Genomic DNA, 20,415 nt, shown 5'->3' on the forward strand with positions numbered 1-20,415 from the left:
AGCAGGAGGGGCAGGGAGGGGCAGGGAGGAGCAGGAGGGGCAGGGAGGAGCAGGGAGGGGCAGGGAGGAGCAGGAGGGGCAGGGAGGGGCAGGGAGGGGCAGGGAGGAGCAGGAGGGGCAGGAGGGGCAGGGAGGGGCAGGAGGAGCAGGGAGGGGCAGGAGGGGCAGGGAGGGGCAGAAGGGGCAGGGAGGGGCAGGGAGGGGCAGGCAGGGGCAGAAGGGGCAGGGAGGGGCAGGCAGGAGCAGGGAGGGGCAGGGAGGAGCAGGGAGGGGCAGGGAGGAGCAGGGAGGGGCTGGCAGGGGCAGGGAGGGGCAGGGAGGGGCAGGGAGGAGCAGGGAGGGGCAGGGAGGAGCAGGAGGGGCAGGGAGGGGCAGGGAGGGGCAGGGAGGAGCAGGAGGGGCAGGGAGGAGCAGGGAGGGGCAGGGAGGAGCAGGAGGGGCAGGGAGGGGCAGGGAGGAGCAGGAGGGGCAGGGAGGAGCAGGGAGGGGCAGGGAGGAGCAGGGAGGGGCAGGGAGGAGCAGGAGGGGCAGGGAGGGGCAGGGAGGGGCAGGGAGGAGCAGGAGGGGCAGGAGGGGCAGGGAGGGGCAGGAGGAGCAGGGAGGGGCAGGAGGGGCAGGAGGGGCAGGGAGGGGCAGAAGGGGCAGGGAGGGGCAGGGAGGGGCAGGCAGGGGCAGAAGGGGCAGGGAGGGGCAGGCAGGAGCAGGGAGGGGCAGGGAGGAGCAGGGAGGGGCAGGGAGGAGCAGGGAGGGTCAGGGAGGGGCAGGGAGGAGCAGGGAGGGGCAGGGAGGGGCAGGGAGGAGCAGGGAGGGGCAGGGAGGGGCAGGGAGGAGCAGGGAGGGGCAGGGAGGAGCAGGGAGGGGCAGGGAGGGGCAGGGAGGAGCAGGAGGGGCAGGGAGGAGCAGGGAGGGGCAGGGAGGAGCAGGGGGGGCAGGGAGGAGCAGGGAGGAGCAGGAGGGGCAGGGAGGAGCAGGGAGGGGCAGGGAGGAGCAGGGAGGGGCAGGGAGGGGCAGGAGGGGCAGGGAGGGGCAGGAGGGGCAGGGAGGGGCAGGGAGGAGCAGGGGGGGCAGGGAGGGGCAGGGAGGAGCAGGGAGGAGCAGGAGGGGCAGGGAGGGGCAGGGAGGAGCAGGAGGGGCAGGGAGGGGCAGGGAGGGGCAGGGAGGAGCAGGAGGGGCAGGGAGGGGCAGGGAGGAGCAGGAGGGGCAGGGAGGGGCAGGGAGGGGCAGAAGGGGCAGGAGGGGCAGGAGGAGCAGGCAGGGGCAGGAGGGGTAGGGAGGGGCAGGAAGGGGCAGGAGGGGCAGGGAGGGGCAGGAGGGGCAGGGAGGGGCAGGCAGGGTCAGGGAGGAGCAGGAGGGGCAGGCAGGGTGGCGCTGGGGGAGGGGCAGCTGCCTGGCCCTGCTGCTCTCTCTCTCCCCTGCTGTGGGCAGCAGAGCCTTGGTTCAGGGCCAGCCCCAGGGGTCTGCAGCTGCAGGGGTGCTGGGGGGAGGGTCCTGTGCAGCTCAGGGTGCTCTGAGCCCAGTAGCGGGGGAGAGGAGGGGAGAGGAGGGGAGGGGAGAGGAGAGGAGAGGAGGAGGAGGGGAGGGGAGAGGAGGGGAGGGGAGGGGAGGGGAGGGGAGGGGAGGGGAGGGGAGGGGAGGGGAGGGGAGGAGGAAAGGGGAGGTGAGGGGAGAGGAGAGGAGGGGAGAGGACAGGAGGAGGAGGGGAGGGGAGAGGAGGAGGAGGGGAGGGGAGGGGAGAGGAGAGGAGAGGAGGGGAGAGGAGAGGAGGAGGAGGGGAGAGGAGAGGAGGAGAGAGGAGAGGGGAGGAGAGGAGGAGGAAAGGGGAGGGGAGAGGAGGAGAGGAGGGGAGAGGAGAGGAGAGGAGAGGAGGAGAGAGGAGAGGAGGGGAGAGGAGGGGAGGGTTGGGTTGGGCTCTGCTGCGGCTGAGGGTCACCCCCAGCCCTGTCCCCCCCTGGGGCAGGAGCAGCTTCCCCACTCTGCCTCGGGCCGGGGGGTGTTGGCCTGGGGCCGGCAGCGCGGGCTGGGGGCTGCCCCCTGGGGCTGCCTCCTGGGGCTGCTGGCCGACTCTGGGGACCCCCCCCGCAGGTCATCGTCATGTCCGGCCATGAGACCATCCGGGTGCTGGAGGTGGGGGTGGACACCCCCCTGCCCGCCGAGGAGGAGCGGAAGGCCGCGGAGCTGCCCCCCGGGGAGGCAGCCCGGAGCCCCCCGGGGGAGAGCGGCCCCCGGGGCGGGGAGGAGGAGGAGGAGGAGGAGGAGGAGGTCCCCGGCAGCAGCCAGAGCTCCGGCAGCGGCCAGGCAGCCGGTGAGACACCTTCCAGCCCCGGGGGGCTGCTCAGCACCACGGGGGAGGGTGTGGGGGGTGGGCACAGGGACCCCCGCAGCCTGCTCCAGGGCACCCCTGAGCCGGGCTGGGGCAAGAGGAGGCAGAGCCTGCCGGGGGGGCAGCTCCCTCCGAGCTCCCTCCGGCCCCAGCCTGAGCTCCCTGCAGCTGCCTCCATCGCCCCCCTGCTGCCAGTGACCCTCCGGGGAGGCCTTACCCTGCTCCCCGGGGCGGGGGTCCCATCCCGACCCCCCCCCGCCTCGCCCTGCCCCCACTCCTCTGCTCCCTTTTCCTCTCAGCTCCGAGCGCAGCCAAATCCCTGGGGTTTTACCCCAAAACCAAGGGGCAGAGGGCTGCAGTCTGCTGGCTGGGGGGGGGCAGAGTGTCCTTCTGTGCCCTGCTGCTGCGAGCTGGGGCGGGGGGGGGACACAGGGACCGCTGAGGGAGGCTGAGCTGAAGCCGGCAGGTCCGGGGCAGGGGGCGCCGGGGGCTCCCGAGGGCCCCGGGGGCGGATTTTGGGGCGCGGGGGGGGTTCAAAGAAGCTGCTCTGAAGCCCCTCAGGGATCTGGGGGCAGGGAAGCAGAGCCCAGCACTGCCCCAGGCGGGGAGGGGTCGGGTTGAAAGGGCAGGAAAAGGGGCTGGGGGCGGCGGGGGTGGGAGAGGCAGGGGGCAGGGGCCAAGGTTCCTCTCCCTCGAACGCTCCCGAGGAGGAAGGAGCCAGGGGCTGGGGCCTGGGAGGGTGGTCGGAGGGCGCTGAGTGGAGCTCAGCACATGGGGACTCCCCCCCCGCGGACCCCCCCTCCGCCGCCTTGGGGTCTCCCTTCCCTCTCCGGCTCCGGGGCTGACTCCGCTCCGGGGCTGACTCCGCTCCGGTTGCTGCTACCTCGGGAGCCGGCGGAGGGAAACCAGCTCCTGCCCCCCGCCCCCCGCCAGCCTGCGAGAGGCCAATGCAGCCCCGCAGACCACTGCCCACCCCCTCCCCGCCCCCCTGCTGCCCTCCCCGGGCTCAGCTGAGCTCCCCTCTGCCTCCTCCCCAGCAGCGTCCCAGGGGCAGTCCTCAGCAGCTCCTCTGCTCAACGCCCCCCTGACCCGGGCACAGGATGCCCAGGGCCGGCTGCTGTGCCAGCCTGCAGCTCGCCCCGGGGCGGGGGGGGCTCATGGGGGGGTGCCCATCCCCTGGGCATCCCTCCTTTGGGTGCCCATCCCCTGGGTGCCCATCCCCTGGGTGTCTCTCCTTTGGGTGCCCATCCCCTGGGCATCCCTTCTTTGGGTGCCCATCCCCTGGGCGTCCATCTTTTGGGTGCCCATCCCCTGGGTGCCCATCCCCTGGGCGCCCCTCCTTTGGGTGCCCATCCCCTGGGTGCCCATCCCCTGGGCATCCCTCCTTTGGGTGCCCATCCCCTGGGTGCCCATCCCCTGGGTGTCCCTCCCTTGGGTGCCCATCCCCTGGGCATCCCTTCTTTGGGTGCCCATCCCCTGGGCGTCCATCCTTTGGGTGCCCATCCCCTGGGTGTCCATCCCCTGGGCGTCCCTCCTTTGGGTGCCCATCCCCTGGGTGCCCCTCCTTTGGGTGCCCATCCCCTGGGCGTCCATCCTTCAGGTGCCCATCCCCTGGGCGTCCCTCCTTTGGGTGCCCATCCCCTGGGTGTCCCTCATTCGGGTGCCCATCCCCTGGGCGTCCCTCCTTTGGGTGCCCATCCCCTGGGCATCCCTCCTTTGGGTGCCCATCCCCTGGGTGTCCCTCATTCGGGTGCCCATCCCCTGGGTGTCCCTCCTTTGGGTGCCCATCCCCTGGGTGTCCCTCATTCGGGTGCCCATCCCCTGGGTGTCCCTCCTTTGGGTGCCCATCCCCTGGGTGTCCCTCCTTCGGGTGCCCATCCCCTGGGCGTCCATCCTTTGGGTGCCCATCCCCTGGGTGCCCATCGTTCGGGTGCCCATCCCCTGGGTGCCCATCCTTTGGGTGCCCATCCCCTGGGTGCCCATCCCCTGGGTGCCCCTCCTTTGGGTGCCCATCCCCTGGGTGCCCATCCCCTGGGCGTCCCTCATTCGGGTGCCCCCCTCCCCCCCGCCATCCCCGGCTGGCACCGCCGGCCTGGCAGCCTCTCCAACACATCTCCTCTGCCCTCCCCCCCCCAGGCAAAGCCAAGGCGGTGCCGCCCCCCAGCGCCGTGCCCTGCGCGGGCACCTTCAGCCCGGCTGGCAGCCAGCCGCCGCCGGTGGCCTCCCTGGCCGTGCAAGCCGCCCCCCAGGTAACTACCCCCCGACCCCTGCCGCGGCACGGGAGGGAGCAGGGGGGGAGGGGCCGGCGGGGAACCCCCCCCCCCGGGGTGGGGGGCGGCATCTGCTTGCCGCTAGGGCCGAGCCCCCCCCCCCGCCCCGCTGCGGAGCTGCCTGCTGGCGGCGCGGGGTGCAGGAGCTGCGCCCCGACCCGCGGCGAGCGGCCGCCGCTTGGCCCCCGCCCCACAGGGCCTGGGGCTGGGGGGGCGGGGTTTAGAGCGGAGGGGCGGGGTTTAGAGCGGAGGGGCGGGGTTTAGAGCGGGAGGGGCGGGGTTTAGAGCGGAGGGGCGGGGTTTAGAGAGGTAGTGTAGGGTCTGGAGGGGTAGGATGGGGTTTGGAAGGGCGGGGCGGGGTTTGGAAGGGCGGGGCGGGGTTTGGCGGGGAGGGGCGGGGTTTGGCGGGGAGGGGCGGGGTTTGGCGGGGAGGGGCGGGGTTTAGAGAGGTAGCGCAGGGTCTGGAGGGGCAGGACGGGGTTTGGAAGTGCGGGGCGCGGTTTAGAGAGGTTTAGGGCGCGGGGTCTGGAGGGGCAGGATGGGTGGGGGGGACCCCCCAGCATCCATCTCCCCACGGAGAAGGGGTGGGGGGTGGGGTGCAGGACGAGGGGGGGCGGGGGGAAGCCCTTCGCTGCGGCGACTCTGTGCTGCGGGCCCTTGACTTGCGTCCTCCTTTAAATCTTGTTTGCTTTTGCAGGTCTTGACTCAGGAAAACTTAGCAACAGTTGTGACAGGAGTAATGGTTCCGGCAGGGACAGTTACTCAACCTCTTCTTATCCCCATCAGTATTGCAGGTCAAGTGGCAGGTCAGCAGGGGCTGGCTGTGTGGACATTCCCTGCAGCGACCGTCGCTGCCCTCCCCGGACTGACGACAGCTTCTCCTTCCGGGGGAGTTTTCAAACCGCCTTTAGCCAATCTGCAAGGTAACCTCCCCCCCCCCCTCCCCCCGCAGCCTTCTCGCCCGAGCCTCCTCCGTGAGCTTAGCTCCTGCGCCGCTCCCCGCTCGGAAGCTCGGCCCGGCTCCGAGCCCCTGCGGTGGGGGCAGGGACCTCCCGGAGCGGCTCAGCCTCCTCCCGGGGCGGCTCAGCCTCCTCCCGGGACGGCACAGCCTCCCAGTGGGACGGCTCAGCCTCCTCCCGGGACGGCACAGCCTCCTCTCGGAGCGGCTCAGCCTCTTCCCGGGACGGCTCAGCCTCCTCCCGGGACGGCCGCAGCCTCCCCCCGGAGCGGCTCAGCCTCCCCCCGGGACGGCACAGCCTCCTCCCGGGACGGCTCAGCCTCCTCCCGGGGCGGCGCAGCCTCCTCCCGGGACGGCGCAGCCTCCTCCCGGGACGGCTCAGCCTCCTCCCGGGACGGCCGCAGCTTCCTCCCGGGGCGGCACAGCCTCCTCCCGGAACGGCACAGCCTCCTCCCGGGATGGCTCAGCCTCCTCCCGGAGCGGCTCAGCCTCCCCCCGGAGCGGCTCAGCCTCCCCCCGGAGCGGCTCAGCCTCTTCCCGGGGCGGCCGTAGCCTCCTGCCGGCAGCCTGTGCCAGGCTCTCCCCAGCCTCACTGGGAAGGAGTTTCTCTCCCCCCCTCTCCAGTCTCAGTCTCCCCTCTGCCAGCTCCAAGCCGCTGCCCCTCCAGCCTGGCACTGCCAGCCCCTGGGGACCTGCGGGCAGCTCCCCAAGGACAGCGAGGTGCCAGGAGAGCAAGGGGAGGGCAGGGTGAGGATGGTGCCAGGGAGGAAGGCAGTGAGCAGGGCTGGGATGTGAGGTCCGGTTCCGCTGGGGGTCCCTGGGGCTCCTGGTGCCCCTTTGCCTGGGGTGTGAGAGCAGGGGGACCTGTGCCCCCCCAGGCTCCCCTGGGGCACAGCCTCTGTCCCGGGAGCGATTCGTGGGCAGGGGGGAGAGGGGACAGGAGCCTGGAGGTGCCCCTGGGCCAGGCTCAGCACCCCGGCAGGGCAGGATGAGCCCCGCTGCAGCAGAGGGCTTTGGCCGTGGCCGTGCCGCCAGCGGCTGGCAGGGGTTGGGTGCCCGCGGGGGGGGCAGGGCTGGCGCTGGGCACAGGGCGCAGGGCGCTGGGCACAGGGCGCTGGGCACAGGGCGCAGGGCGCTGACGCCGCCTCCCTCTCTCCGCTCCGCAGCCGCCGTGCTGAACGCCACCATCCCGGCGCCGGTGCAGCCTCCCGCCCAGCCGCTGCCGGCGGCGCAGCCCCGGCCCCCCGGCCCGGCCCCCGGCGTCTTCCCCGGCCCCGGCTGCAGCCAGCCCCAGCTCCTGCCGCAGCCTCCTGCCGCCGCCGCGCCCGCGCCGCCCGGGGCCAAGCCGCTGGAGCCAGCGCCGCAGATCAGCGTCCAGCCGGCGGGATTTGCCTTTAACCCTGGCATAGTAAGGAGCCTGGCAGCCCCTGGCACGGAGCCTGGCATCCGCCCGGCACGCAGCCTGGCATCCCCCCAGCACAGCCTGGCATACTCCCGGCACAGAGCCTGGCAGCCCCCTGGCACAGAGCCTGGCATCCCCCCAGCACAGCCTGGCATACTCCCGGCACACAGCCTGGCAGCCCCCTGGCACAGAGCCTGGCATCCCCATGGCAGACAGCCTGGCATCCCCCCGGCACACAGCCTGGCATCCCCCTGGCACACAGCCTGGCAGCCCCCCGGCACAGAGCCTGGCATCCCCCCCCGCACAGAGCCTGGCATCCCCCCTGGCACACAGCCTGGCATCCCCCTGGCACAGAGCCTGGCATCCCCCCTGGCACACAGCCTGGCATCCCCTGGCACGCAGCCTGGCAGCCCCCCCGGCACAGAGCCTGGCATCCCCCCTGGCACAGAGCCTGGCATCTCCCCGGCACAGAGCCTGGCATCCCCCCTGGCACAGAGCCTGGCATCCCCCCTGGCACACAGCCTGGCATCCCCTGGCACGGAGCCTGGCATCCCTCCAGCACAGAGCCTGGCATCCCCTGGCATGGAGCCTGGCATCCCCCCTGCACACAGCCTGGCAGCCCCCTGGCACAAAGCCTGGCATCCCCCCTGCACAGAGCCTGGCATCTCCCCGGCACAGAGCCTGGCATCCCCCCTGGCACAGAGCCTGGCATCCCCCCTGGCACACAGCCTGGCATCCCCTGGCACGGAGCCTGGCATCCCTCCAGCACAGAGCCTGGCATCCCCCGGCACAGAGCCTGGCATCCCCCTGGCACACAGCCTGGCAGCCCCCTGGCACAAAGCCTGGCATCCCCCTGGCACAGAGCCTGGCAGCCCCCTGGCACAAAGCCTGGCATCCCCCCTGGCACTCAGCCTGGCATCTTCCCGGCACACAGCCTGGCATCCCCCTGGCACTCAGCCTGGCATCCCCCGGCACAGAGCCTGGCATCCCCCTGGCACAGAGCCTGGCATCCCCCCTGCACACAGCCTGGCATCCCCCAGGCACACAGCCTGGCATCCTCCTGGCACACAGCCTGGCATCCCCCCGGCACAGAGCCTGGCATCCCCATGGCAGACAGCCTGGCATCCCCCCGGCACAGAGCCTGGCATCCCCCCGGCACACAGCCTGGCATCCTCCCGGCACACAGCCTGGCATCCCCCTGGCACAGAGCCTGGCATCCCCCCTGCACACAGCCTGGCATCCTCCCGGCACACAGCCTGGCATCCCCCTGGCACAGAGCCTGCCATCCCCCCGGGCACACAGCCTGGCATCCCCCTGGCACAGAGCCTGGCATCCCCTGGCACACAGCCTGGCATCCCCCTGGCACAGAGCCTGGCATCCCCCCTGCACACAGCCTGGCATCCTCCCGGCACACAGCCTGGCATCCCCCTGGCACACAGCCTGGCATCCCCCTGGCACACAGCCTGGCATCCTCCCGGCACACAGCCTGGCATCCCCCTGGCACAGAGCCTGGCATCCCCCCTGCACACAGCCTGGCATCCTCCCGGCACACAGCCTGGCATCCCCCTGGCACAGAGCCTGCCATCCCCCCTGGCACAGAGCCTGGCATCCCCTGGCACAGAGCCTGGCAGCCCCCTGGCACGGAGCCTGGCATCCGCCCGGCACACAGCCTGGCATCCCCCTGGCACAGAGCCTGGCATCCCCCTGGCACACAGCCTGGCATCCCCCCGGCACAGAGCCTGGCATCCCCATGGCACACAGCCTGGCATCCCCCCGGCACAGAGCCTGGCATCCTCCCGGGCACAGAGCCTGGCATCCCCTGGTACGGAGCCTGGCATCCCCCTGGCACACAGCCTGGCATCCCCCCTGCACACAGCCTGGCATCCCCCTGGCACAGAGCCTGGCATCCCCCTGGCACACAGCCTGGCATCCCCCCGGCACGGAGCCTGGCATCCCCCTGGCACACAGCCTGGCATCCCCTGGCACGGAGCCGGGCCCCGTCTGCCCCTCCTGCGGTGCCCTGCGTGGGCCCTGGGGGCCGTGGGGGGCCCGGGGGGTGAAGCTCTGCAGCCCCAGCCCCGGGGGCAGCCTGCGGGACCCCAGCCTCTGTCTCCCCCCGCCCCGGCTGGACTGAAGGATGCCAGGGCACCCCGTGCCCAGGGCGCTGCGGGCAGGGGCTGCCTGGCAGCGCTTTTGGGGGGGAGGGGAGGGGTCCCCCGGGGTGCCAGCCGTGCCCTGAGCCCTGCCTCTGGCTTCCCTGCAGATCAGCGCAGCCCCCCTGGGGGGCCAGGCCCAGCTGCTGGGCTCCCTGGCAGCCACCCCGGTGATCGCCAACCCCCTGCCCGGCGTGCAGGGCATCGCGGGCCAGATCCTGACCAATGCCCAGGGCCAGGTACCGCCGCGGGGGGGGGCGGGTGTGGGGGTCCCTGCTCTTGCCCCTTCCCTCCCTCCCTGCCAGCCCCGGGGCAGGCTGCCTGCAGCCCTCCCCCAGCCCTGCTTCTCCTGGCGGCAATAGCTGCGCAGCTGAAGGACGGCCAAGGGCTCAGGCCCAGCCAGCAGGGATTTAGGCAGGGCAGGTCCTGCCTGAGCAACCTGATCCCCTTCCATGCCCAGGTGACTGCCTGGTGGCTGTGGGGCAGGCTGTGGATGTGGTCTGCTTGGACTTCACCAGGGCCTTTGACACCGTCCCCCACAGCAAACTCCTGGCCAAGCTGTCAGCCCCTGGCTGGGACAGCAGCTCTCTGAGCTGGGTTAGGAACTGGCTGGAGGCTGAGCCCAGAGAGTGGTGGTGAATGGTGCCACAGCCAGCTGGCAGCCAGGCACCAGTGCTGTGCCCCAGGGAGCAGTGCTGGGCCCTGTGCTCTTTAACATCTTCATTGATGATCTGGATGAGGGGTAGAGTCAGACATCAGCAAGTTTGCAGATGACACCAAGTTAGGGGCAGATGTTGGTCAGTTAGAGGGCAGAAAGGCTCTGCAGAGGGACCCTGACCGACTGGGCAGATGGGCAGAGGCCAACAGGATGGCATTCAACAAGTCCCAGTGCCAGGGGCTGCACTTTGGCTACGGCAATCCCATGCAGAGCTACAGGCTGGGGTCGGAGTGGCTGAGAGCTCCCAAACAGAGAGGGACCTGGGGGTGCTGATTGACAGCCGCCTGAACAGGAGCCAGCAGTGTGCCCAGGTGGCCAAGAGGGCCAATAGCATCCTGGCCTGCATTAGGAGTAGTGTGGCCAGCAGGAGCAGGGAGGTCATTGTGCCCCTGTGCTCTGCATTGGTTAGGCCACACCTTGAGTCCTGTGTCCAGTTCTGGGCCCCTCAGTTTAGGAAGGACATTGAGAGACTTGAAGGTGTCCAGAGAAGGGCAACAAGGCTGGGGAGAGGCCTTGAGCACAGCCCTGTGAGGAGAGGCTGAGGGAGCTGGGGTTGCTTAGCCTGGAGAAGAGGAGGCTCAGGGGAGACCTCATTGCCCTCTACAACTACCTGAAGGGAGGTTGTAGCCAGGTGGGGGTTGGCCTCTTCTCCCAGGCACCCAGCACCAGAACAAGAGGACACAGTCTCAAGCTGCGCCAGGGGAGGTTTAGGCTGGAGGTGAGGAGAAAGTTCTTCACTGAGCGAGGCATTTGTCAGGGCTGCCCAGGGAGGTGGTGGAGTCATCGACCCTGGAGGCGTTCAAGGGGAGATTGGATGTGGCACTTGGTCCATGTCCCAGGGGAGGCCAGGGACAAGCAGAGTCCCTCAGGGATCAGTCCTGGGACCAGGCTTGGTCAACATCTTTGTGGGTGCCATGGACAGTGGCACTGAGTGCAGCCTCAGCAGGTTTGCTGCTGACACCAAGCTGTGTGGGGCAGCAGAGAGCTGGAGGGAAGGGATCCATCCAGAGGGAGCTGGGCAGGCTGGAGGGAAGGGATCCATCCAGAGGGAGCTGGGCAGGCTGGAGGGAAGGGATCCATCCAGAGGGAGCTGGGCAGGCTGGAGGGAAGGGATCCATCCAGAGGGAGCTGGGCAGGCTGGAGGGAAGGGATCCATCCAGAGGGAGCTGGGCAGGCTGGAGGGAAGGGATCCAGCCAGAGGGAGCTGGAGAGGCTGGAGGGAAGGGATCCAGCCAGGGGGAGCTGGGCAGGCTGGAGGGAAGGGATCCAGCCAGAGGGAGCTGGGCAGGCTGGAGGGAAGGGATCCAGCCAGAGGGAGCTGGGCAGGCTGGAGGGAAGGGATCCATCCAGAGGGAGCTGGGCAGGCTGGAGGGAAGGGATCCAGCCAGAGGGAGCTGGGCAGGCTGGAGGGAAGGGATCCAGCCAGAGGGAGCTGGGCAGGCTGCAGAGCTGGGCACAAGCCAACCTCAGGAGGTTCAACAAGACCAAGGGCAGGGTCCTGTAGCTGGGTCGAGGCAACCCCAGGCACAAATCCAGGCTGGAAAGCAGCCCTGAGGAGAGAGCCTTGGGGGTGCTGGGGGAGGAGAAGCTCAGCAGGAGCTCTCAGTCTGCACTTGCAGCCCAGAAAGCCAAGCAGAGCCTGGGCTGCAGCAGCAGAAGTGTGGCCAGCAGGGCAAGGGAGGTGATTCTCCCCCTCTGCTCAGCTCTGGGCAGACCCCACCTGGAGTCCTGCCTCCAGCTCTGGAGCCCCTAGGACAAGAGGGATGTGGAGGGGCTGGAAGGTGTCCAGAGCAGGGCCAGGAGGATGAGCAGAGGGCTGGAGCTGCTCTGCTGTGAGCACAGACTGAAGGAGCTGGGGCTGTTCAGTCTGGAGAAGAGAAGGCTCTGAGGTGACCTCATTGTGGCCTTCCAGGCTCTGCAGGGGGCTGCAGGAAGGCTGGGGAGGGACTGCTCAGGATCTCAGGCAGTGATAGGACTGGGGGGAATGGAATGAAGCTGGAGGTGGGGAGATTGAGGCTGGAGGGGAGGAGGAAGTTCTGCCCCATGAGAGTGGTGAAGCCCTGGACTGGGTTGTGCAGGGAGGTGGTTGGGGCCCTGTCCCTGGGGGTGTTTAAGCCCAGGCTGGCTGAGGCTGTGGGCAGCCTGATCTGGTGTGGGGTGTCCCTGCCCATGGCAGGGGGGTTGGGGCTGGCTGATCCTGGGGGTCCCTTCCAGCCCTGACTGAAACCACGCTCTGGCCGTGGGGTCTGTGTTGCTGGGTTGGACTCGACGATCCCCGAGGTCCTTTCCAAGCTAAGCGAGACTGTGAGGCTGTGATGCTTCTCCTCCCCCCGGCGCAGGTGATCGGGACCCTGCCCTGGGTGGTGAACCCCCCGGGGCTGGCCGCGGCCAGCCCTGCCCCCGCGCTGCCCGCCCAGAGCCTGCAGGTGCAGACGGTGGCGCCGCAGCTGCTGCTCAACGCCCAGGGCCAGCTCATCGCCACCCTGGCTGGCAGTGCCCTCCCGGCGGCGGCCGTCAAGAAGGCTGGCACCCCCGAGCCCCCCCCCAAGAACGAGGTGAGCGGCGGGGGGGGGGCAGCGGGCAGCGGGGGGGGGGGGGCTGGCACCAAGCCCTGCCCGCGGGGCCCTGGGTGCGCCTGGGCATGGCTGGGACCCGGCCACGGCGCTCTGGGAGGTGCCCACGTTGCCCTGGCACCACCTGAGGGCATCCCTGGGAGGTGCCCACATGGCTTTGGCAGCAGCTGAGCATCTTTGGTTGGTGCCCACGTTGCCTTGGCACCACCTGAACACCTCTGGGAGGTGCCCACATTGCCCTGGCACCACCTGAACACCTCTGGGAGGTGCCCACATTGCCCTGGCAGCACCTGAGAGCATCTCTGGGAGGTGCCCACATGGCTTTGGCAGCACCTGAGGGCATCTCTGGGAGGTGCCCACATGGCTTTGGCAGCAGCTGAGAGCACCTCTGGGAGGTGCCCACGTTGCTTTGGCAGCAGCTAAGCATCTTTGGTTGGTGCCCACATTGCCCTGGCACCACCTGAGCATCTCTGGGAGGTGCCCACATGGCTTTGGCACCATCTGAACACCTCTGGGAGGTGCCCACATTGCCCTGGCACCACCTGAGCATCTCTGGGAGGTGCCCACATTGCTGTGGAAGGTGCCCACATTGCCCTGGCACCACCTGAACACCTCTGGGAGGTGCCCACGTTGCTGTGGCACCACCTGAGAGCATCTCTGGAAGGTGCCCATGTTGCCTTGGCACCACCTGAGCACCTCTGGGAGGTGCCCACGTTGCCCTGGCACCACCTGAGAGCATCCCTGGGAGGTGCCCACGTGGCTTTGGCAGCAGCTGAGCATCTTTGGTTGGTGCCCACGTTGCCTTGGCACCACCTGAGAGCATCTCTGGGAGGTGCCCACATTGCTGTGGCATCACCTGAACACTTCTGGGAGGTGCCCACATTGACCTGGCATCACCTGAGCACCTCTGGGAGGTGCCCACATTGCCCTGGCACCACCTGAGAGCATCCCTGGGAGGTGCCCACATGGCTTTGGCAGCAGCTAAGCATCTCTGGGAGGTGCCCACGTTGGTGTGGTACCACCTGAGAGCATCCCTGGGAGGTGCCCACATAGCTTTGGCAGCAGCTAAGCATCTTTGTTTGGTGCCCATATTGGTGTGGCACCACCTGAGAGCATCTCTGGGAGGTGCCCACGTTGCTGTGGAAGGTGCCCACATTGCCCTGGCACCACCTGAACACCTCTGAGAGGTGCCCACATGGCTTTGACACCACCTGAACACTTCTGGGAGGTGCCCACATTGCCCTGGCACCACCTGAACACCTCTGGGAGGTGCCCACGTTGCTGTGGCACCACCTGAGAGCATCTCTGGAAGGTGCCCACGTTGCCCTGGCACCACCTGAGAGCCCCTCTGGGCTGTGCCCACATTGCTCTGGCACCACCTGAGAGCATCTCTGGGAGGTGCCCACATGGCTTTGGCAGCAGCTAAGCATCTTTGTTTGGTGCCCACGTTGCCCTGGCACCACCTGAGAGCATCTCTGGGAGGTGCCCACGTTGCTTTGGCAGCAGCTGAGTATCTTTGCTTGGTGCCCATATTGGTGTGGCACCACCTGAGGGCATCCCTGGGAGGTGCCCACATTGCCCTGGCACCACCTGAGCATCTCTGGGAGGTGCCCACATTGCTGTGGATGGTGCCCACATTGCCCTGGCACCACCTGAGAGCATCTCTGGGAGGTGCCCACGTTGCCCTGGCAGCACCTGAGAGCATCTCTGGGAGGTGCCCACGTTGCTGTGGGAGGTGCCCACATTGCCCTGGTACCACCTGAACACCTCTGGGAGGTGCCCACATTGCCCTGGCAGCACCTGAGAGCATCTTTGGTTGGTGCCCACGTTGCCTTGGCACCACCTGAGCATCCCTGGGAGGTGCCCACATTGGTGTGGGAGGTGCCCACATGGCTTTGGCACCACCTGAGCATCTTTGGTTGGTGCCCACATTGCCCTGGCAGCACCTGAGAGCATCTCTGGGAGGTGCCCACATTGCTCTGGTACCACCTGAGCACATCTCTGGGAGGTGCCCACATTGCCCTGGCACCACCTGAACATCTCTGGGAGGTGCCCACATTGCCCTGGCACCACCTGAGCATCTCTAGGAGGTGCCCACATTGCCCTGGCACCACCTGAGAGCCCCTCCGGGCTGTGCCCACCTCGGCTGTGGCACCACCTTGGGCATCTTCCCCTCCCCTCCCTCCCTGCAGCGCTTCCCCTTGGGCCCCTCTGCTCCCTGCCAGCCGGGATGGCACCAGGGGCACCTGGGATGGCACCAGGGGCGCCTCGGGCAGGAGCAGAGCCGCTGCCCACCCCCCACACACCCCCCCCGGGCCTAGCTGCCAGGGCCCCACAGCCCTGGCACAGAGCTGGCACAAGCTCCAGGCCCAGCCCGGGGGTTGCCCGGGGGGGTGGGGGGTGGTCGCTGCCCTGGCACCGGGGGGCGGGGGGCAAGGAGGGGCCCAGAGGCGCTGACCCTGCTGTGCCCCGTGCCAGGTGCAGCCCATCCAGCCCGCCCCGGCCCTGGCACCGCCGCCCGGGGTGGTGCCAAGCCCCGCCCCGGCCAAGGGCCCCCCGCCGGTGCCCATCGCCTGCGCAGAGACCCCCACCGTCAGCCAGCTGGTCTCCAGTGAGTGCCAGGGGGGGCTGGGGGCAGGGCCGGGCAGGAGCTGCCCTGCCAAGGAGGGCACCGGGGGCTGGGATGCCCTGGGGGAGAGGGAGGGGCGCTGGGGTGCCAGGGGCGGGGGGAGGAGACGCTGGGGGGGTGCCAGGGACTGGGATGGTGCCAGGGACTGGGGTGGTGCCCACCCCTGGGGCTGACTGCTGGCACACAGGGATGGCTTCAGAGGCACCCAGGGATGGCCACTGGCACCCAGGGATAGCCACTGGCACCTCAGGGATGACCTCACAGATACCCAGGGGTGACCACTGGCACCCTGCAGATGACCACTGGCACCCAGGGATGGCTTCAGAGGTACCCTGGGGCTGACCACTGCCACCCAGGGATGACCACTGGCACCCTAGGGATGACCACTGGCACCCTGCAGATGGCCACTGGCACCCAGGGATGGCCACTGGCACCCTAGGGATGACCACTGGCACCCTGCAGATGGCCACTGGTACCTCAGGGATGACCACTGGCACCTAGGGATGACCACTGGCACTCAGGGATAGCCACTGGCACCCTGCAGATGGCCACTGGCACCCAGGGATGGCTTCAGAGGTACCCTGGGGATGACCACTGGCACCCAGGGATGACCACTGGTACCCAGAGATGACCACTGGCACCCTGCAGATGGCCACTGGCACCCAGGGATAGCCACTGGCACCCAGGGATGACCACTGGCACACAGGGATGGCCACTGGCACCCTAGGGATGACCACTGGCACCCTGCAGATGGCCACTGGCACCCTAGGGATGACCACTGGCACCCAGGGATGACCACTGGCACCCTGCAGATGGCCACTGGCACCCAGGGATGGCTTCAGAGGTACCCTAGGGCTGACCACTGCCACCCAGGGATGACCACTGGCACCCTGGGATGACCACTGGCACCCAGGGATGGCCACTGGCACCCAAGGAGCACCACTGGCACCCTAGGGATGACCACTGGCACCCTGCAGATGGCCACTGGCACCCTGGGATGGCCACTGGCACCCTGCAGATGACCACTGGCGCTCAGGGATAGCCACTGGTACCTCAGGGATGACCTTACAGATACCCAGGGGTGACCACTGGCACCCTAGGGATGACCACTGGCAGCCAGGGATGACCACTGGCACCCTAGGGATGGCTTCAGAGGTACCCTGGGGCTGACCACTGCCACCCAGGGATAGCCACTGGCACCCTGCAGATGGCCACTGGTACCTCAGGGATGACCACTGGCACCTAGGGATGACCACTGGCACTCAGGGATAGCCACTGGCACCCTGCAGATGGCCACTGGCACCCAGGGAGCACCACTGGCACCCAGGGATGACCACCAGTGCTCCAGGGCTGGCCACTGGCACCCCAGAGATGTCCCAGAGCTGGTGACAGTGGCAGGGCCCAGGTGGCTCTGGGGGTGGTGGCTCTGGGACAGAGGTGGCTCCGGGGGTGGTGGCTCTGGGACCAAGGTAGCTCCAGGGGCAGTGGTGGCTCCAGGGGCAGTGGTGGCTCTGGGGGTGGTGGCTCTGGGACAGAGGTGGCTCCGGGGGCAGTGGTGGCTCTGGGACCAAGGTAGCTCCGGGGGCAGTGGTGGCTCTGGGACCAAGGTAGCTCCAGGGGCAGTGGTGGCTCCAGGGGCAGTGGTGGCTCTGGGGGTGGTGGCTCTGGGACAGAGGTGGCTCCGGGGGCAGTGGTGGCTCTGGGACCAAGGTGGCTCCAGGGGCAGTGGTGGCTCTGGGACCAAGGTAGCTCCGGGGGCAGTGGTGGCTCTGGGACAGAGGTGGCTCCGGGGGCAGTGGTGGCTCTGGGACAGAGGTGGCTCCGGGGGTGGTGGCTCTGGGACAGAGGTGGCTCCGGGGGCAGTGGTGGCTCTGGGACCAAGGTAGCTCCTGGGGCAGGGGTGGCTCCAGGACAGGGATGGCTCCAGGGGCGGGGGTGGCTCCGGGGGGCGGTGGATCCGGGGATGGGAGTGGGGTCTGTGGTGGCTCTGGGGATGGAGGTGGCTCCGGGGTGACTCCGGGGGCGGGGGTAGCTCCAGGACAGAGGTGGCTCCGGGGGCGGGGGTGGTGGCTCGGGGGGCGGTGGATCCGGGGATGGGAGTGGCTCTGGGGTCTGTGGTGGCTCCGGGGGTGGCTCCGGGGGCGGCTCCGGGGGTGGCTCCGGGGGTGGCTCCGGGGGTGGCTCCGGGGGTGGCTCCGGGGGCGGCTCCGGGGGCGGCGATGGCTCCGGGAGTGGCTCCGGGGGCGGCGATGGCTCCGGGGGTGGCTCCGGGGGCGGCTCTGGGGTCTGTGGTGGCTCCGGGGCGGCTCCGGGGGCGGCGATGGCTCCGCAGCGGTTGGAGCGCAGCCCCCCCCGCTGTGTCCGGCCCCAGCAGAGCCTCCCAGCGCCGGCAGCGGCTCGGAGGAGGATGGAATCAACCTGGAGGAGATCCGAGAGTTCGCCAAGAACTTCAAGATCCGGAGGCTCTCCCTCGGCCTCACCCAGACCCAGGTGGGGCAGGCCCTGACCGCCACCGAGGGACCGGCGTACAGCCAGTCTGCCATCTGCAGGTGAGGGGAGAGGGCAGGGGGAGGGCAGGGGAGGAGAGGAGAGGAGAGGAGAGGAGAGGGAGAGGAGAGGAGAGGAGAGGAGAGGAGAGGAGAGGAGAGGGAGAGGAGAGGGAGAGGAGAGGGAGAGGAGAGGAGAGGAGAGGAGAGGAAGAGGAGAGGAGAGGAGAGGAGAGGAGGGAGAGGAGAGGAGAGGAGAGGAGAGGAGAGGAGAGGAGAGGGAGAGGAGAGGAGAGGAGGAGAGGAGAGGAGAGGAGGAGAGGAGAGGAGAGGAGAGGAGAGGAGAGGGAGAGGGAAAATGGAGAGAGGAAATGGAGAGAGAAAGGAAAATTGGAGAAAAGGTAAAACAGGGAAAATGAGAACAGGAAAGAGAAAAATGGAGAAGACGAGAAATGGGAGAGGAAGGGAATGGGAGAAAAGTTAGGGGAAGGGAGGAGGATGGAGGGAAGGGAGAAGAGCTGGCAGGGAGGTGGAGAAAGGGAGGAAAAGAGGAGAAGGAAAGGGAAAGGAGAGAGAGTGGAGGGGGCTGCCCGTGGGGGCTGCTCAGCACAGCCCTGCTCCCGACCAAAGGCAGCAGAGCCCCCAGCCCCCCTCCCCCCCCTGCTCCTCCCCATTCCCATCCCCCCCCCCGCTCCTCCCCCACCCCCCCCCGCTCCTCCCCCAGCCCCATCCCCCCCTGCTCCCCCCATTCCCATCCCCCGCTGCTCCTCCCCCAGCCCCAGCCCCGTCCCACCCTGCTCCCCCCCAGCCCCATCCCCCCTTCTCCCCCCAGCCCCATCCCACCCTGCTGCCTGCATCCCCTTTCCCCCACCTCCCCCTCAGCCCCTTCCTCTCTCCTCCCCCATCCCCTTCCCCCCCTGCTCCCCCCCAGCCCCATCGCCCCAGTTCCCCTCCTCACCCAGCCCCCCCATTCCCATCCCTCCTGCTCCCCCCCATCCCCATCCCCCCTTCTCCCCCAGCCCCATCCCACCCTGCTGCCTGCATCCCCTTTCCCCACCTCCCCCTCAAGCCCCTTCCCCTCTCCTCCCCCCCATCCCCTTTCCCCCCCTGCTCCCCCCAACAGCCCCATCCCCCCCTGCTCCCCCCCCCATTCCCATCCCCCCCTGCTCCCCCCCATCCCCATTCCCCCTTCTCGCCCCAGTCCCCCTCCTCCCCCAGCCCCATCCCACCCTGCTCCCCGCATTCCCTTCCCCTCTCCTCCCCCCATCCCCTTTCCCCCCTGCTCCCCCCCAGCCTCATTCCCCCCCTGCTCCTCCCCCTAGCCCCATCCCCGTCCCACCCTGCTCCCCTCATCCCCATCCCCCCCGGCTCCCCCCATCCCCATTCCCCTTCTCGCCCCAGTCCCCCCTCCTCCCCCAGCCCCATCCCCCCTTCTCCCCCATCCCCATCCCCCCTTCTCCCCCCATCCCCTTCCCCCCCCTGCTCCCCCACAGCCCCCTCCCCCCTGCTCCCCCCCATCCCCTTTCCCCCCCCTGCTCCCCCCCCACCAGCCCCATCCCCCCTGCTTCCCCCCATCCCCTTCCCCCCCTGCTCCCCCCCCCCAGCCCCATCCCCCCCCGTCCCCCGTGCCCCCGCGGCGGCTGAGGGTCCGTGGGCGCTAGGTTCGAGAAGCTGGACCATCACCCCCAAGAGCGCGCAGAAGCTGAAGCCGGTGCTGGAGAAGTGGCTGAGCGAGGCGGAGCTGCGCAACCAGGAGGGGCAGCAGAACCTGCTGGAGTTCGTCGGGGGGGAGCCGTCCAAGAAGCGGAAGCGCCGCACCTCCTTCACCGCCGCAGGCCGTCGAGGCCCCTCAACGCCTACTTCGAGAAGAACTCCCTGCCCACCGGGCAGGAGATCACCGAGATCGCCAAGGAGCTCAACTACGACCGCGAGGTGGTGCGCGTCTGGTTCTGCAACCGCCGCCAGACGCTGAAGAACACCAGCAAGCTCAACGTGTTCCAGATCCCCTGAGACCCCCCCCCCACCCCGGAGACCCCGAGACCCCTCCACCTCCTCCTGCCAGCAGCACTTTGTTCCCCCCCCCCCCCCCCTCCGCCCTCCCTCCCGCCACCCCCCCAGCTCCCCGCGCTGGGGTGCTGGGGGTCTCCCCCGTGCCCCCTCCCCCCCCCCCCCAGGTGTGTCCTTCCCTCCCTGCCGCGTCGCCGTGACCCCCCCCCCCTCCCCTCCCCCCCCTCCAAAGCGTGTTCGTGGAGTGCCACGCACCTCCAGCCCCCCCCCCCAAGCAGTCATCTCTCATTTTGGGGCCATTTCCTGGGTTTCTGGAGCAGGTTTTTCGCTTCACCTGGGGAGGGCTCCGCTTGGCAGCAGCCCCCCCACGCCCCCCCTCTGCCCACCGGCACCCGGGGGAGGGGGGGGTCCTCGCTGCGACCTCACCGTGAAGGGCGGCCCGGGGGTCTCACCAGGCTCCCCGCTGTCCCGAGGGGGGATAGAGGGAAGGGGGCAAGCCCCGTACGGGGGGGCACAGCGTCCGCGGGGAGCCACGGGGGCGAAGCGGCGGCTGGGGGGCGGGGGGGGCCAGGGGGCTTGGAGGGGGCGGGGAGGGCTTGCCGGGTGCCGGCGTTCTGATGCACTTGCTGTAGTGGTGTGAAATAAACAGTATTTTTCTTTTTTCTTTGCCTTTTCGCCTTTTTTTCCCCAAGGGGGAGGGACGGGATGGTGTCCCTGCTGACCCTGCCCAATCCCTTGGGGGGCTGTCCCCCGCCCCATCTGAGGGGGACGCGGCGGGGGGGAGGGCTGCTCGCGGCGCCCAGCCACTGGCACTCTGGGGCTCCGAGGGGTGGAACAGAGCTCCGCGCAGCTCAGCGCAGGAATGAGCCGGCCCCGGGACTCGAACCCTCAAGCCGCCC

At 69.4% G+C, this 20,415-nt stretch overlaps 1 protein-coding gene across 1 annotated transcript; it reads left to right on the forward strand.

Annotated features, from left to right (window-relative positions):
• Positions 1-2,016: 2,016 nt before the first annotated feature.
• Positions 2,017-19,607, forward strand: POU6F1 (POU class 6 homeobox 1). Its single transcript, XM_068136714.1, is given in 11 exon segments — positions 2,017-2,302; positions 4,457-4,569; positions 5,288-5,513; positions 6,715-6,956; positions 9,214-9,342; positions 12,161-12,376; positions 14,873-15,005; positions 17,398-17,572; positions 19,171-19,186; positions 19,188-19,340; positions 19,343-19,607. Coding segments are annotated over 11 exon segments (1,791 nt in total). The 5' UTR covers positions 2,017-2,091; the 3' UTR covers positions 19,520-19,607.
• The last annotated feature ends 808 nt before the right edge of the window (positions 19,608-20,415 follow it).

Source organism: Melanerpes formicivorus, unplaced genomic scaffold (genome assembly GCF_026170545.1).
Source record: "Melanerpes formicivorus ecotype bairdi unplaced genomic scaffold, bMelFor1.0.p_v2 SCAF_3037, whole genome shotgun sequence".
Taxonomy (NCBI): Eukaryota; Metazoa; Chordata; class Aves; order Piciformes; family Picidae; genus Melanerpes; species Melanerpes formicivorus.